The sequence below is a fragment of the Platichthys flesus genome, chromosome 13 (genome assembly GCF_949316205.1).
Source record: "Platichthys flesus chromosome 13, fPlaFle2.1, whole genome shotgun sequence".
Taxonomy (NCBI): domain Eukaryota; kingdom Metazoa; phylum Chordata; class Actinopteri; order Pleuronectiformes; family Pleuronectidae; genus Platichthys; species Platichthys flesus.
This window is the reverse complement of record NC_084957.1, coordinates 4,194,357-4,210,633: the sequence shown is the minus strand read 5'-3', so window position 1 is coordinate 4,210,633 and position 16,277 is coordinate 4,194,357. Positions and strand designations below refer to the sequence as shown.

Here is a 16,277-nt window from a genome sequence, read left to right as displayed (position 1 = left end):
ATCACACAACAGATATACAAAGGTTGTTACTACACACTAAAATTACAATGACATTATACACACACAGCCTAGTGTAACATATTACAATTTGACTATTATACCATTCAAGCTTTCTTTGGAACTTAACTTATACAATTATTATAATTTAGTAGAAGAATTTCCTTCTCACATTGTTGTGTAGAAGCCTATTGTAAATTGTAAACTCTGTGTGTGTGTGTGTGTGTGTGTGTGTATGTATGTGTGTGTGTGTGTATGTGTGTCTGTTTTAGATCCCAGTGGCCTGATGTACGCCATCCAACAACAAGCCCTGGGCTCCATCCAGTGGACCATCATAGCCTCTGGCCTGAAGGAAACCACCTACACCATCACCACCCTCTCCAAAGAAGTCCGCTACGCGTTCAGGATCCTGACCATCACCTCCAAGGCTTTCAGCAAACCCTCCTCCGCCACGGACCCCGTGCAGCTCCTGGACCGAGGTACAATCACGCAGCTTTTAGATCATCAACTTATCCATTACTGTTCACATCAGTTAAATATATTGAATGTGTGAACTTTGATTTTCCTCAAGGTCCGTATCTCCTGGAGGCTCCAGTGATTATTGATAAGCCAGACATTGTGTACGTGATAGAAAACCAGTCAGTCACCATCACAGTTACCCTCAATCACGTCAATGCCGCTGTCATCTGGAAGAGGTATGTAAGTCTCTGTTGTCAACTTACTGTATCGAAAATGTAAAAATACACACACACACAATTTGTCATTACTTTAGTTTTTAATATTGCAACAGAAATCGTTATTAGGCTACAACTGTTATTCACCAATAACACTACAGTTTTATGTGTCGCTATGACTCCCTTTAATTAAGTGTACTATTGGGAGGTAAAGCTGCCCCCTTGTGAACCCTGTGTGTAATAGGATGGTCGGAGTGCATGACCGACAAGCACAAATACACTATGACAGAATGACATTCCAGAGCAGTGAATAAAGAGTCTATTATTGTGTCCTGACTCGTACTGAAGCAGGGGCCAAACATCCACCACACCTGTGCAGTGACAGCCTGCTGCTCTCCTCCAGCTATAACATATTAATTCTGGTTTATAAACTGTTCTGCAGAAGGGGAGTGGTCCTGGCCAGCAAGCCCGGCCTGTACGAGATGGCGATGCCCGATGACGACCAGCACACGCTCAAGCTGTTCAAGGTGAAAAGCGCTGACGTGGGAGAGATGGCTTTTGTGGCCTCCAACAAGTACGGCAGCGACAGCTGCACCTTCGACGTGGAGCTGGCAGGTAGTCTGTCTGTCTGCCTGTCTGCCTGTCTGCCTGTCTGCCTGTCTGCCTGTCTGCCTGTCTGCCTGTCTGTCTGTCTGTCTCTCTCGCTGTCCATTCATCTGATCGAAACGTAATGAAACTCTGTGCTGTGTCCTTGGATCTCTGACCACAGCTCCACCAACTTTTGAAACGATCATGGAGGACCTGGATGTTTGCGCTGGAGAGACTCCTCGCTTCGCTGTGGTTGTGGAGGGCAAACCAGTTCCTGACATCCTCTGGTTAAAGGTGTGTAGTGTATTTTGGGGCATGCATGATCTCCAGAGGAGGATCCCGAAAGGGGTTATGGGTAATCTTCCAGCTCCGTTGTTCAGTTGTTGCCTTGATGCCATGAGCCGTGGCTGCAGTTGCAGAATAAAGAGTTAACTTGACAACATAGAGGATTTTGTCATAATTCCTTGAAGAACTATCGTTGAAACTTTTACAATTTCTCCTCAGAATGACGTCCTGCTGTGCGAGAGCAGTCATTACACGTTTGTGTACGATGACAATGAATGTTCCCTGGTGGTTGTGAACGCTCGTACAGACGACTCCGGGGTGTACACGTGCACTGCCCGGAACTTGGCAGGATCTGTGTCTTGTAAAGCTGAACTCACCATTCATGAAGGTAAGAGGCCAAAATAAGGTGAACAGGCCTTTTATCTGTACCACTGACAAGTTGTTGGCGATGTAAGTATTGGTAGGTTGTACAGTTTTGATGATGTAACCATTGCTTTCCCATGACTGTAGCCAAAAGAAAAGAGGATCCAGTGGACGATGAGCAGACCATTCTGAGGAAAATGCGCAGGCTGACGGACTATTATGAAATCCATAAGGAAATTAGAAGGTAAACTGACTTCCCAGGAGCTGGTTTGATCAAATTAAAAGAGTTCAAGTCATAATCCTGCTGTTTTATACACCCAGAGACTAGATTGTAATAATTCTATCATCTTATTTCCAGAGGGGCATTTTCCTATGTAAAACGTGTAACCCAGAAAGTGGGCAAAATGGAGTACGCAGCGAAGTTTATCTCCACGAGAGCCAAAAAGAAGCCGTCAGCTCTGAGAGAGATGAACCTGGTGTCCAAGCTGGACCACGAGAGAGTCCTTTACTTTCATGACGCCTTCGAGAAAAAGAACGCAGTCATCATAATCACCGAAATGTATCCTTCTCTTATTATTACTGTTACTTATCCACGTTTTAATGAGAGAAATAAAGCTCAGTTTTTACCATCTGCATTGGGTTGCACTGAGGAGCTTAATGGAAATGTCTATCTTGTTAAAATGTAGTTAAAAATACATATTGTTACATATTACAAACAATTAGTGCATAATGTACACAGTCCCAGAAAGAGGAGCCTTAATTCGTCTTTAAAGATGCCACGAAGAGCTGCTTGACAGGTTTACAAAGAAATCTACTGTCATGGAGTCGGATGTAAGTTCCTCTCCGACCTAATTTTTATGATCACATGTAAATAATTAATGTAATTTAAAAATAAATAACAGTTATACTGGCACATTTGTGTTTTGGCGACCATCAGGTACGGTCCTGTATAAGACAGCTGCTTGAGGGGCTGGACTACCTTCACCATCTAAACGTCATACATCTGGACATAAAGGTAGATACATCTCCCCTCTCCCACTCTTTCATCATCCTGTTTATATTGATATTGTCAAAGAAAAACGTTTGAATATTTGGAGAATGATCAGATACTTTGATTGAAGGACATGATACGATATTGTTTTCTTATCTTTGTGTTATTTCCTCAGCCTGATAACATCCTCATGGCCGACCCTCACGGTGATCAGATCAGAATCTGTGACTTTGGCAACGCTTTGGAAATCACACCTGATGAGGCCCAATACTGCAAATACGGCACGCCTGAATTTGTTGCACCAGAAATTGTCAATCAGACCCCTGTGTCCAAAGCAACAGACATCTGGTACAGTATCTTTTCAATTTCGCACAAACCTTTTGTTTGGTCTGTTCTAAAACACCAGATTTACCAAATTCTTCTCTGTATTCCTCTAGGCCTGTTGGAGTTATCACATATCTGAGGTGAGTTACCTCCTTTTTTATTTTTGTCATTATTAAATGATTACCTTTGCGTACTGTCAGTAAAGTAACGTATTTTTCTTCTGTTGTAAGTCTGACAGGAGTTTCTCCATTTGCTGGTGAGAACGACCGCAGCTCTGTGCTGAACATCAGGAATTATAATGTTGCCTTCGAAGAGAACATGTTTGCTGAGCTTTGCCGGGAGGCTAAAGGTTTCATCATCAAACTGCTGGTCGCTGACAGGCTGTGAGTAGCTGTGTCTATAATTTTAAAGATCAGTTTCATGGAGCAAAAATCATATATTTCTACATCAATTAAATTTCCAACCCATCTTTTTTCTTTGGTCTATATCTGAAAATCTGAAAATAAGACAAGACTGAAATAATCCATTGTTTCCCTTTAGGAGACCTGATACTCAGGAATGTCTGCGACACCCCTGGTTCAAGGTACGACAAGGCCACACTGTGGATTATCCACTACCTCTGTCTTCATTTATTTATACTTAACAACAGCACAACTTCTGATTTAAACTTTCTTTTAAATTCAATGTTATGTGTATTTATTGTGAAGACACTGAATAAGGGGAAGGCCATAAGTACAGAGGCCCTGAAGAAGTTTGTATCACGCAGAAAATGGCAGGTGAGGGATATTTTATTTCCTATTTGTCATTACACTCAAATATATTTCAATCCTTACATTTTTTTCATTCTGTCACTGCATCATATCCCATTTTTTACAGCGTTCATTAATCAGCTATAAATCAAAAATGGTTATGAGGTCCATACCCGAATTACTGAATGACTCCTCCAGCCATATCTCCATCGCCGTCCCCAGGAACCTTAAAGAGGGTTCACCTTTGCCATCATCATCCTCAGATTCAGATGAAGACATTGATGAACTGCCATTTATTCCAATGCCACTCACCATGGAATTCTCTGGATCAAGGGTTTCACTGAATGAGATCCAGAGCAATGAGCAGGAAACAGGGAAGCAGAATGGAACTAGTAAATGGTCTGGGTCCCCTGTTCAGGCACAGGAGGCAATGGAGTCTGACACGAAAGAAATGGATAAAGAAGGAGTCGAAATCACAGGTAAAAGCCGCCAGCGGAAGAGGTCAACACAAGAAAATGACAGGGGTTCCTCTGATGAGGAACCACCTGCTGAATTGCCGCAAAAGTCAGAGCAGTCCAGAAAACCACTGCGAAGGGGTTCAAGTATGGAGTCAGACAAACCAGAGGGTGGACGACGAAGAGGAGAGCTTAGACGTGGAGGCTCCGCTGACAGTGCATTGCTGCTCCGGATTCCATCTGAGGAAGGAGCTGTAGAGGGAAACCCAGATGATGGCAGGAGAGTTCTGAAGAAAGCTGTCTCTATGGAACTACCAAGGAGAAGCACCAGCCCAGGAACTGTGAAGATGAGTCAAGAAGACTATGCACTTAAACTTGAGCTAATGAGGAAGCGACTCCTTCGTGGAGGGTCAGTGGACAAAAAAATGAGTGGACTGAGAGGACCACTGCTGGAAACATTGGGAATGGCAGATGAGAATCGTGCAATTTCCTCTGATCGCTACTCTCGCACTGCTCGTTTAGGCCCACCACCCCTAATCAGAGCTGCATCCACTGATTCACCAAGGGATGAACTTCCCAAACCCAAAGTTCTGCGCAAAAGCGCATCTTTCAGTCAAGGTGATTCAGAGCCTATAGCTTTACACCGGCGGTCTGGAGCTCCTCTGGAGATTCCCTTGGCTCAGGTAGAAGAAAAAAGGCTAAAGGAAGCTATATCCATGTCAGCTTTGACTGAGCCAATAAAGCTAGACTCCCGCCCAGTGACTCCCAGGGAACCTTCTCCAAGACCACCAACTCCAGAGTCGGTTGTGCAGGAGAGTCCTTCCAAGACAGGAAGTGAGGACTCATTAATGGAGAAAGAGATGAAGTCCTATGAGACTATAAGTGAAAAGATAGATGGGTCGACTACAGATGGTAATTTTGACGAGCGATCTAGCACAAGTGGTTTCTCAGAGAAGGACATGAGCATTTCAGAGGAGCCAATGGTTGAGTCAGAGTACATGGACCCGAGGATTCCTACACCTCCTCCTGTGGCCCAAAGCTCTAAACTAGAGGAGAGAATGGAAGAAGAAAAGGAAGAAGTTGAAGTAGAAGTAGAAAAGGAGCATGAAGAAAAAGAAGAGCCTAGGAAAGATGAAGAGGAAAGAAATGTCAGTGTGTCTGAATCTAAAACTAAAGAAAATGTAGAAGTTAGTGTAGAAAACGTAGAAGAGGAAGTTAATATGCCTCATAAACCTTCTGAGATGATCATAAACACAAGCTCAGTTATGGTGAGACCAACAGTACAATATTCCCATTCCTCAGCAAATGTCATGCCAACTCAAGTAACACCCTCGCCTCCTGCACGAGTTGTTCTTCCAGATGGAAGGACTTCAGCATATGCCAGTATTATGCAGACAATAATGGTCCCTTCAGTTCAGCCTCTCAATGACCTAACATTAGGCCCCTCTACACCAGTTGTGGTTCCAGCCCCTTCATCAGCCGTAGTATCAACTGACACATTTTCACCCACATCTTCACCTGCTAGCATTCCCTCTGCTTTACCAGGTGTGACAAAGTCAGCCAATGTGTCAACCACTGAGCACGCTGCTGTATACTCCAGGGTAGCGTCACCAGAAACTATCTCAAAAGAACCCAGTCCACCAAGGACTGCCACACATTCCTCATCCCAACAAGAGCTTTCAAGAGGAATGGACTTTGAGGACATTAGCTCTGAAGAAGTATTTGAGGCGCGCTTCAAAAAGCGTGAGTCCTCTCTCTCAAGAAGTCTAAAGTTTTTGACGCGGTCTAAGAATGATGACAAACCCCAAGCAATTTCCTCTGACTCCACAGAGGCAGGGGAGGAGATCTACAGACCTGGGCCGATTGGTGCACCATTGGAATTAGCATCAAGGAGACTTGAAGAGAAGTCAAAATCAGTCCAGGACCTTCGTGAAGCTCAGAAGGACCAAGGCTTTATGAGGAGACTGTCTTTGCGCCTGAAGCGAACTCCATCAGCTGAGCGCAAGGAAGAAGTGACCAAAGAAGATGAGTCAACTTCTTCAAGAAGAAGGCTTTCTTGGACTCTCGGTCGACGAGGATCTCAGGAAAAGAAAGAAGTGGAGATGACGAGCATGGATGGTAGTGCTGTCACAGCGGTGGCACAAGATGATAAGGAGGTTAAGAAACCTAATGAATCACCAGTCTTGGCAATGCGAAGGAAGATTGAATCAACGGTGGCTGGGATCTCTACTAGAATCCGTAGCTACTCAGAGGAAAGGAGATCATCAGAGGAGAAGGAACAAAAGAGGACACCCATTCTGTCCATGCTTCGTCGTTCAACATCTGAGAACCGGGGCATGAAGGTTCCTAGTGTTCCTCAGAACCAGCTTGGGTCTCAGGCCAGTAATGGCACCTCAACGGAGTCACTCGACTCCATGTCCAGCTTGAAGCCAGATGCATCAAAAGGTATGAGGCAATACCTTTACTGTACTGGAGATTTTGTTTCACGTATGAGAAGATGACTCACCATTAATGACACTTTCATACATTCTTGATGATTGATTAATGGAATAGATTCTTTTTTTATTCAAAGGTGTGGAGGTCGAGCGCAGATCCCGCTGGGATAGATGGGGCCTGACCAGAGGGAGGCGAGACAAGACAGTATCACAGCCTGACATACCAACAGCAATCTCCAGAGATAATAGTTCCTTGCGTTCACGCCAGTACTCAAAACTGGCTTCTGGTTAGTTGTTCATATCTTAAAAGTTAAACTGTTGCTCTGAGATACCATTTAAAATGTGATATGCAACATACTCTACAAAACCAAGCCCTGTTGCATTAACTGCTTTATAAATCTAATTGACGCCCTTATCAAGGATTTCTGAAACATGTACCAATTACATAGCAATATATACCATGTCAGACCTAGTATGAATGTACTTATCTTATTGGTCTTATATCTTTGGCTACCAGATTTCCCTCCAGTATTCCACATCAAGCTGAGAGATCATGTCCTGCTGGAGGGGGATCCAGTCACACTCAGCTGTCTGCCAGCAGGCAGCCCCCACCCACACATCAATTGGATGAAAGGTACAGATCTCTGGTGTAAATAAGACAATGCCACCAAAATGCTGTTCTCGCAAGTGGATTGGTCAGAATCACATCGCTTGCTAATTACAATCACTTACAGAATAATCTTGTGTCTATGAGTGCAGAGACATAATAACATCACATGTTGCCTCTCAGCACTGACTCACAAATGGTACCATGACAACAGAGGATGAGTACTGTGCAAATAGATATTGCCAGAAATAAAAATCTCTTTGAATTTCTTTTAAAACTTCATCAATATTCCTTAAAGACTGTATCCATACATGTATGTTTCCTCAGATAAGAAGCCTCTGGAGATTGATGCCAGGATGAACATGATCGCCTGCCCTGATGGTCGGCAGCTCCTGATGATCATGCAAACAACAAAAAAGGATGCAGGGGTTTATGAGTGTGTGGCTACAAATCCCCTCGCCTCTATGACCAGCTCCTGCACGATTTCCCTTGCACGTAAGAACTGAGACACACCTCACTTTGTTAGTGCTATTTAAGTGTATATAATGGTACCATATATAAATAACAAATACACACCAGAGATCCTGGGAAGTAACAAGTAAGAGTTCATGAACAGATATGTTATACTACGTTATACTAGGTGTGACACGGATTAAATGCACTAGTATTAAATACTGTAGTTTTGCTAATACCTCTGTATTTGTTTTACCAGGCCTGCCTAATCGTCCTGGGACCCCTGAGATTCCTCAAAAGTACAAGAACACAGCCTTAGTACTGTGGAGGCCCTCGGACACCATGGCCCCCTGCACATACTCTCTGGAGAGGAAAGCAGAGGGTCAGTCTTTTTAGATGACTCGCCAGATGTTAAATTTTTTATTAAAAAAACATAATAATCACTTTTTAGATTATATTTACTATTGTTAAATAGATATGTGCAATGGGGTCTTGACCATAATATTTGGTTTGTACCTTAAAGCTACAGTAACAGGTCACAGTACTGTAGGTATGCATGTATTTCAGTATGCAGTACACCTACACCTTCCAAACAAGCTAATAAAAACATGACTTTTAGGAAATTAAATAATTAATAGACTTTGAGGTTGCTATGGCATTCAGTGATGAATATGAACACATTTTTAAGGCAATAATGAAGCAGACATGGCTCACAGTCCAATGTTTCTGGAGGTGGTATATATATATAGAACTTTTTTTTTACTCCCCAGGTGAAACCAGCTGGCTGATCGTGGCAACAGGGGTGGCCGACTGTTACTACAATGTGGTGGACCTGCCGGCCGGGTGCTCCTACAGGTTCAGGGTGGCATGCGTCAACAAAGCTGGACAGGGCCCCTACAGTAACCTCTCAGAAGAAGTGGGCCTGGTTGCTTCAGGTATGTGTTATCTCACAGAAAATCACTGACAACGTTTTTTAATGACACCTCATGGCCCCCTATTGCTTGCTTTGCCTTTCCCTGTCGCAACACCCCACTGCACGAGTGATGAAGCCACTAGTGATAGCCTTAAAGGGCAAAGTCTGTACGATGTCAAAACAAAGCATAAGATTTGATTCACCATTCACAAACAATCCAGAGTGTGTTGGTGAGATATGTCACAAAGGTAGGGCCATGTTTTGAATACACCAGAATCTGCATATATGATCAAGTCTCTCCCTTGTTTTGTTCCTCAGAAGAACCAGCCAAATCCAGTGCTGCTGTGATGGTCAAGACTGTCCCTGCAACTACTCCTCCTCCCCCTGTGGTCATGATGTCCTCAATAAAAGTGTCTCCCATTAAACCAGCTCCTAGTAGATCTCCTACACTTGCTGTACCCGTCCCTACCACAACAGCCCCCACAACATCTGTGGCTAAATCTGCTTCTTCAATAACCATCCGACCTCCTATTCAGGTTGATACTAGCCGTCCTGCTGTCACTCCCTCCATTAGTGTAGCCCCCCCTGAGCAAGCTGTGGTTCAGACGACCACAAGTGTTCAAGCCACGGCAGCAAAAGCTAAGACCACCCTTAGCATCAATGTGGGCAAACCCCAAAGCAAGTTGATGACTCCGCCTGTTGTTCCACCCAAACCCAAGAGTCCTGTAAACGCAGCCCTTGGAAAAACCAATAAATCCCCAACTCCTGTACCAGCCCCTGCACCTGTCATCGGGAAACCCATTTCATCTGTGCCAATGTACGTGCCAGCTGCAACTGCACGTGCTACCCCGACTTCTCAATCCAGTTCAACCACGACAACCATCCCTCCAGTGACTGTTACACGTGTGACTGTTACTCCTGTGACTGTCACTCCTGTCACCGTCACTCCTGTGACCGTCTCACCAACCGTGGTGGTGGTGCAGAGCTTGACGCCTGTGGTGCAGGGAGGGGACGGCTGGAGTACCCCGTCTGGGCGGAATACTCCAACGGGACGGGTTACACCCTCAGGACGCAGGACACCATTGGGATCTCTGCGACAGGGAGTTCCACAGAAACCGTACACCTTCATGGATGAGAAAGCAAGGTAATGATTGCTGACAAATGGGTAAAAATTTGGTATGCTACTAGTATCACAGTATAAAGGAATAAAACAGTATGTCCTGCTGAGATCCCTGATTAAGGCAGAAACTACGTTAGCATGATGTCTTTCCTAATTTACTTTCTTTCCTCAAAAAAACACAAATTACAAATCAGATTTGGGAATAGTGGATTTATATCAATCTAGCCTATGCTGCTCTGTTTTCCTGCTAAGTGATATCCTTTCCCTCACACAGAGGTCGTTTTGGTGTGATCCGCGAGTGCCGGGAGAACGCCACCGGCAACCTCTTCATGGCCAAGATCGTTCCATACGAAGCAGACAACAAGCAGACAGTGCTGCAGGAATACGACATCCTCAAGTCCCTTCATCACGAGAGGATTATGGCTCTGCATGAAGCTTACGTCACGCCGCGCTACCTGGTGCTTATCTCCGAGTACTGCAGTGGAAAGGAGCTGCTCCACAGCGTCATAGACAGGTGAAGCCAAACTGGAAAGCTGTGTTTGCAGAAATTGCTCATCTGATTTGATTAAGCAGAAACATAATATCTTAATTTCATTTGATTGATCACTGGGTACTGGCTTAAGATATTCCTTCTGCAGTCACTCATCAAGCAGTTTTCTCTCAGGTTCCGTTACTCCGAGGATGACGTGGTGACCTATGTCGTGCAGATCCTCCAGGGTCTGGACTACCTCCACACCAGACGCATCCTCCACCTCGACATCAAGCCAGAGAACATCATCGTCACCTACATGAACGTCATCAAGATCATAGACTTTGGCAGCGCTCAGATGTACAACCCTCTCTTCCTCAAGCAGTTCAGCCCTCCTATTGGAACACTGGAGTACATGTGTAAGTCCTGCTTTTTTGAGACCTCTGGGAATCGGGGGAATTCGTGCTACAACCACACTTATAATTATTTTGTTTATTTGAAAACACATACATTTTGCTATGTTCACATCTGACGTCTACTATACTGAGTCCAGTGTTTTGTTTTAGTCTGAATTTGTATAAACAGAGACTTTTGAAATGACTCAATCGCCCAAGTTCGCTTCCTGATTGGATCTCCTCGTTATGACTCAACTGCCAGTGCTGGTGAAAATCATTGTGCTAGCACTTACATGGAGTATGCATATATGTTATTGATTAAAAGAGTATAAAGGAACAGTCTTTGCTGGTTGATATCTATTTATACTGACCTTGTTATTTCTGTTCTTGAGGAGGTTTATGTAACAGTGGGTGGGTGCACACAAGCTATGAAAACAGAAGAGGAATATTTAATAAAGCTGCTGCACCATCACAAAAACAATGTCAAAAATCCTAAACTATAGTTAGTGTTCTACAAAGATGAAATTACTTGTGAAATAATGACTATGCATGTTGTTCCTTTCTGCTCCTTGCAGCTCCTGAAATGTTGAAAGGGGATGTGGTGGGTCCTCCAGCTGACATCTGGAGCGTGGGCGTACTGACTTTCCTCATGTGAGTCTCGCTCTCCCACTTCCACTCAGCAGCTCCTCTTTAAATAGAAATGTTCTTTAGGTGAAATGTGCCAGCTGCATTTTGCATTGATATCTGGTTTCTTCATTCACAATTAACACAATGAACCAGCTGAATTTACTACTCTACCTAATTACTTTTTTCTTCCAAAAACATTGTGCATGCCTCTGTTTCTTTACATTTGATCCCACGCGCTCCCAGGTTCATTAAATGTAATACACTGAGCTGTTTTCAAACATTTGCTGCAAGTTCCAGTGGCGGAAACACAACCACACTATTTTTGGCTTTAAGTATTTTGTTGTTACTATTACAATAACACTGTAACAACACTATAACACTGTAATTACACTATTACAGTACATAACTCAAGCAGTGAAATGAGGCACTAGAATATGTGTTGTGATTTGGTCCCATGGGTAGCTGACGTATAGGACCCGGTGATAATCAGAGAGAGCGCCACACTGTTTTTGTTTTTTTTTACTTGACACATCCTCTCACTGGTTAAACAGGTTGAGTGGCAGGTCTCCTTTCATGGAAAACGATCCTCAGGAGACTGAAGCCAGGATCCAGGTGGCAAAGTTCGACCTCTCCAAACTCTACCAGAATGTGTCCCAAAGTGCCTCTCTGTTTCTCAAGAAGATCCTCTGTAGCTACCCTTGGTAAGTTTCAGTACATTGGCTAATTCCCATTTTGAACATCATGTCTGAAAAGGATCTGTAGCTCGTTCCTCACTGTCTGGTCTTCAACAGGGCCCGTCCATCTATTAAGGACTGCTACAATAACTCATGGCTCCAAGATGCCTACCTGATGCGCCTGCGTAGGCAGACTCTCACCTTTACAACCACCCGTCTCAAGGAATTCTTGGCCGACCAGCAGCGCAGGCGAGAGGAGGGGGCCACCACGCACAAAGTTCTCCTGCGGTCCTACAAGAGCTCGACACTAACCCCCACCAGCCCCACAGCGCCAAACTTGCCAGCCTCACCCACTACACCCGGTGCCCAGTGAGAACAGGCTTCAAAACACCAGTGGTTTGGACTGTACAAGGGGGGGGATCCTCAGAGTGAGACTTGACTTTGGGGCACGAGGCGCAACGGCCCCTTCAGGTCTGAGATGTTGAACTTGTTTCAGAAGAAGAGAAAACTCTAAGAAACAGCAGTGATCTACAGAAACACTCGACTCTTTTTCCTTCTTCAAGAGAAATCTTTCCCAGAGAATCGAACAGAATGATTTCATGTCAAAAGAAATCTTACAACCTGACTGCATTTTTTTGTTAAGTGTGGACCTTGTTCAGACAAGGCAGGATGGTGTCTTCAAGTTAGTACCTCAAGGTTTGTAACTTTGCAAATATTTTGGATATTCTTTTTCTTTTCTTACGGTAAACATGAACGTATTTGCTTACCCGTTGTGAAAGGCTGAAAATTGCTGTTATGGAGTTTCATGTTAATGGTTTAATTAAAGTACAAGTCAATCACAAGGTACACAAAAAAAAATACTTAGCACAACTCCAAAACAAGGACTACTGAAACAATGATGCCTTTTCCAGCATAATACATCAACACTCTTATGACCATAGTCTCATATTTAGATGCCACATGTTCCATCAGTGATGTCTAATTCTCTGTTTTTGATTAAAGACAACCTAAGATGCTAAATATCTTCCTCCATTAACAGAGGAGGAAGACAACTACGTTTTCATTTGAGAGCACACCATCTCCTGACTAGTTACGCCTGGTGTCCACACGACTTTACAGTCCACAAACTTGAGGGCTGAATTGTTTCTGGACATAGACGCTGATTCGTCAGGCACTGATCACATGACCCCTTCTGGAAGAGAAAAAACAGGCATTAGCTTCGGCTAACAGTGTAGAACGCAACATGGATAATAAATTGCACACGTTGCTGACCCAGCTCTCACTGCTAACAGCTGTGGTGCAGTTAAAGTCTGCATTTTTTACGACAATAGAACTGCTTACATGCATAGATGAGGTTTTATTCAAGCAATCTGCACTATTCTGCAACAAAGCTGCAAATGCTTCCTGTTTACACCTGCATGTGCATGCCCAGTGTACCTGAGTGGTCACTTGTTAAATGTTTTAAGGCGCGTTAGTATGGACGGGGATTAAAACTAATACGGAGCCAAATCGTTAGTGTGGACAGAGATCGTTTTAGTTTGAAAATGCCGCTTTCAAACAAAAACATAGTAGTGCGGATGTAGCCTTAATTTATTACATTAATATTTGCTGTGCTACCTGAGTTTTTATACTGCCACAACACCTCAGATGATGGTCAGGCCTGTAGCAGCTTCAGAGAGAACTCAATCTGTCTCATTTAGACTTTATAAAACTTATCTATTCAGTTGTGAAGATGCACTGGTGGGTTTTCTACAAGGGCTATTTACAAAAGAACTCTTTTTACTCAGCACAAATTTCTTCCCCAATGTGACATTAAGTGATTCCGTGCAGTGTGTTGGCGCCGAGCAGACACTTGATCCTTCAGCACAAATAAGCTAACAACCACCGCATTGGCTTCCAATTCAACATCCCTCTTCCTCTCAGCTCACTGTCGAGATACAGCTTGATCATCCGCACAGATAGATAGCTACAGGTTTTAAATGAGGTTTACACGTTTGATGAGTCACTTTTTACTTTGACTGTACAGAGAGAACTTTGCCTGAGGTCCTCATTAAATGTTAGATTGTTTGGGTGGTTTGGTGGAAAGGTGATTATATAAGGGTGTGTCTAAGTGCCCTTAAAGAGTGAGTCAGCAAAAAATACCTTTTACATTTCATTGACAGAGAACGTTGATGAAAACATTGCTGCTCTTGTTCTACAATCTATTTTTTAAATGCTAATAGCTAAGCTACTGCTTTTTTCAAATTAGTTTTTAAATGTCAAAACCTTTAAGATATAAAGTACAGAAGGGATTTAAATTGGTTATAATTAGCTAAAATCGTTTGACAAATTATTTATATAATGTTTATTAGAGTAGCATACACCTTTATAGCTTCCTGTTCATAGACGTTTACATGGCATGGTAAACAGTGATAAAACCAAATCAGTATCTGGGAAACATTACTGCCCATACAGAGCATTCAATCAGAAATATGAGACAATCCATACACCTCAAGGAAAAGTTTAACTGAACACACTATGTATAAAATTCATTGAGGTTCCCTATCTACCTCTTCATAAATAAGTCAAATAACATCATCATCAAGTGTGTAAATGAACAGGTTCCTGCCTCGTTAACTGGAAACTATTCTGTTAAACGCATTACACAGCCCTTTACAGGGATAATACTGAAAACTGAAAGTCGACATGTATTGAAACGTGTCCCTTGGGCAGATTGAATATGACTCAGTTGCCTACTGCTGTTTAAACATTTTACATTGTACGTATTAACAACTGATTCTAAATGTTTTGCATTATAGTCTGTTTCCAAATGTCACATCTGAGAAAATATCTACAGTGATATCCCCCTTTTTTCCTGAGGACAGCTCATTCTGAAGACTATAGTTCCTGAAGTCTATCCTCAAGGATGACACCTACGAATTAGATTTGATTTATCCTCATTCTTTTATGGTAGATAAAATGGCAAAGTTGTATAATTTCTGATGTATTGCTTTGCCGTGTGGGGGCAAATTCAGTTTGCAGACCAACATGTCAGACATTAGCACACATGTCACGTGTCCTGGTATCACCCACGGATTTGCACGCTTCCCACAGAATGTCATTTGACAGTAGATTAAGTTTTAAAGAAATGAGATGCAAACCCCGACGCTGAGTCATTTTTGGGGTGTTAAACTGTGTCTTGTATGAAACTATGAGTTATTTTGTTCTGTGTATTGACTGAAGGATGTTGCTGGTACCTCTATGAAATTATTTGATTAGCTCTATATATTCTTATGCTATTGCTAGGTAAATACTAACTTTTTTCTGCTGCTCTCTTGTCTCTTTGGCTTCGTCGTTTTACCTATGCAGAGTAAAGTTAGTCAAACAAATGAATTTGTTTTGAAGCTGAATGAAAAAATGCAAGATCAGCATGATGGTGCAACGTTGCATAAAATCCAATATTTCTGTGCACTGTATTGACTCCATTCTTTCAAACACACGAAATTAAACTACATCGGCTTGTAAGCAGACAACGGTTGTTTTTGAAAAGAAAAGTTGTTGAACGCTCCACATTTTGTATTAAAATCCTATGCCGTATTTTGTGGGATGTGTTGCAGTGCCTCGTGATGGATATTAGAACCACAGAGAAAATAGTTTGGTCAACGAATTATTTTTGACTACATGAATGTGACTGCTTCGTGTGTGTTTCACAAGTTGTTTATTTATTGAGTGACTGTATTTGTAACATTCGGTGAACTTTCTGAATCTGGCATGGACAAGGCATGACAGCTGTGAAGGCTATTAACAATAAAAGACAATATGACAAATGTATGAGTACAATGTAGCCATTTGTATCAAGTGGGTATAAAAGGTGGTTAGAAAGAAAAGCAGTTAGTGCTGAATTTGCTTTAGTTCGATGAAACTAAAGATATTTGAATGGACTGTGGTCAGCTCGGAATGCACCAACTCCCTCTGATTGACCCTGAAGTCAAGCAATTATCTGCTTGTTTCCACCAGAGACGACTCGCATTTCAATCCACTCCCTCCACTACTTAAACCACCACCGGCAAAAACTATTAACTGCTCCGAGGATTCTCCAGAGTGTCTGATGTGAATCCTGAATAAGGATGTGAAAAAGCCTCTGGAACATTTGTTGTGTTCAGTCTGCGGTTCTGTCGT

The 16,277-nt window shown here is 42.9% G+C and overlaps 1 protein-coding gene and 2 long non-coding RNA genes across 3 annotated transcripts in view; 1 reads left to right on the top strand and 2 right to left on the bottom strand.

Annotated features, from left to right (window-relative positions):
• The window catches only part of spegb (striated muscle enriched protein kinase b), a 32,301-nt gene extending 16,374 nt beyond the window's left edge, over positions 1-15,927 (top strand). The window contains exons 16-41 of the mRNA XM_062402680.1: positions 270-476; positions 569-692; positions 1,114-1,286; positions 1,441-1,553; positions 1,764-1,932; positions 2,055-2,151; positions 2,266-2,466; positions 2,681-2,738; positions 2,845-2,922; positions 3,074-3,246; positions 3,336-3,362; positions 3,453-3,605; positions 3,763-3,805; positions 3,930-3,998; positions 4,099-6,871; positions 6,999-7,148; positions 7,379-7,495; positions 7,796-7,963; positions 8,181-8,303; positions 8,692-8,856; positions 9,153-9,978; positions 10,229-10,468; positions 10,619-10,842; positions 11,394-11,469; positions 11,997-12,146; positions 12,237-15,927. Of these exons, the coding sequence (XP_062258664.1) occupies positions 270-476; positions 569-692; positions 1,114-1,286; positions 1,441-1,553; positions 1,764-1,932; positions 2,055-2,151; positions 2,266-2,466; positions 2,681-2,738; positions 2,845-2,922; positions 3,074-3,246; positions 3,336-3,362; positions 3,453-3,605; positions 3,763-3,805; positions 3,930-3,998; positions 4,099-6,871; positions 6,999-7,148; positions 7,379-7,495; positions 7,796-7,963; positions 8,181-8,303; positions 8,692-8,856; positions 9,153-9,978; positions 10,229-10,468; positions 10,619-10,842; positions 11,394-11,469; positions 11,997-12,146; positions 12,237-12,492 (6,953 nt within the window). The 3' untranslated portion in view covers positions 12,493-15,927. The remainder of the gene's footprint in view (positions 1-269; positions 477-568; positions 693-1,113; positions 1,287-1,440; positions 1,554-1,763; positions 1,933-2,054; positions 2,152-2,265; positions 2,467-2,680; positions 2,739-2,844; positions 2,923-3,073; positions 3,247-3,335; positions 3,363-3,452; positions 3,606-3,762; positions 3,806-3,929; positions 3,999-4,098; positions 6,872-6,998; positions 7,149-7,378; positions 7,496-7,795; positions 7,964-8,180; positions 8,304-8,691; positions 8,857-9,152; positions 9,979-10,228; positions 10,469-10,618; positions 10,843-11,393; positions 11,470-11,996; positions 12,147-12,236) is intronic.
• Positions 379-12,012, bottom strand: LOC133967312 (uncharacterized). The gene is made up of 3 exons (XR_009924030.1): positions 11,348-12,012; positions 11,190-11,244; positions 379-466 (listed from the first exon to the last, which is right to left on the bottom strand). It is a non-coding gene; the product is annotated as an uncharacterized LOC133967312 (long non-coding RNA).
• The window catches only part of LOC133967311 (uncharacterized), an 8,402-nt gene continuing 5,045 nt past the window's right edge, over positions 12,921-16,277 (bottom strand). The window contains exon 3 of the long non-coding RNA XR_009924029.1: positions 12,921-13,311. This is a non-coding gene — a long non-coding RNA (uncharacterized LOC133967311). The remainder of the gene's footprint in view (positions 13,312-16,277) is intronic.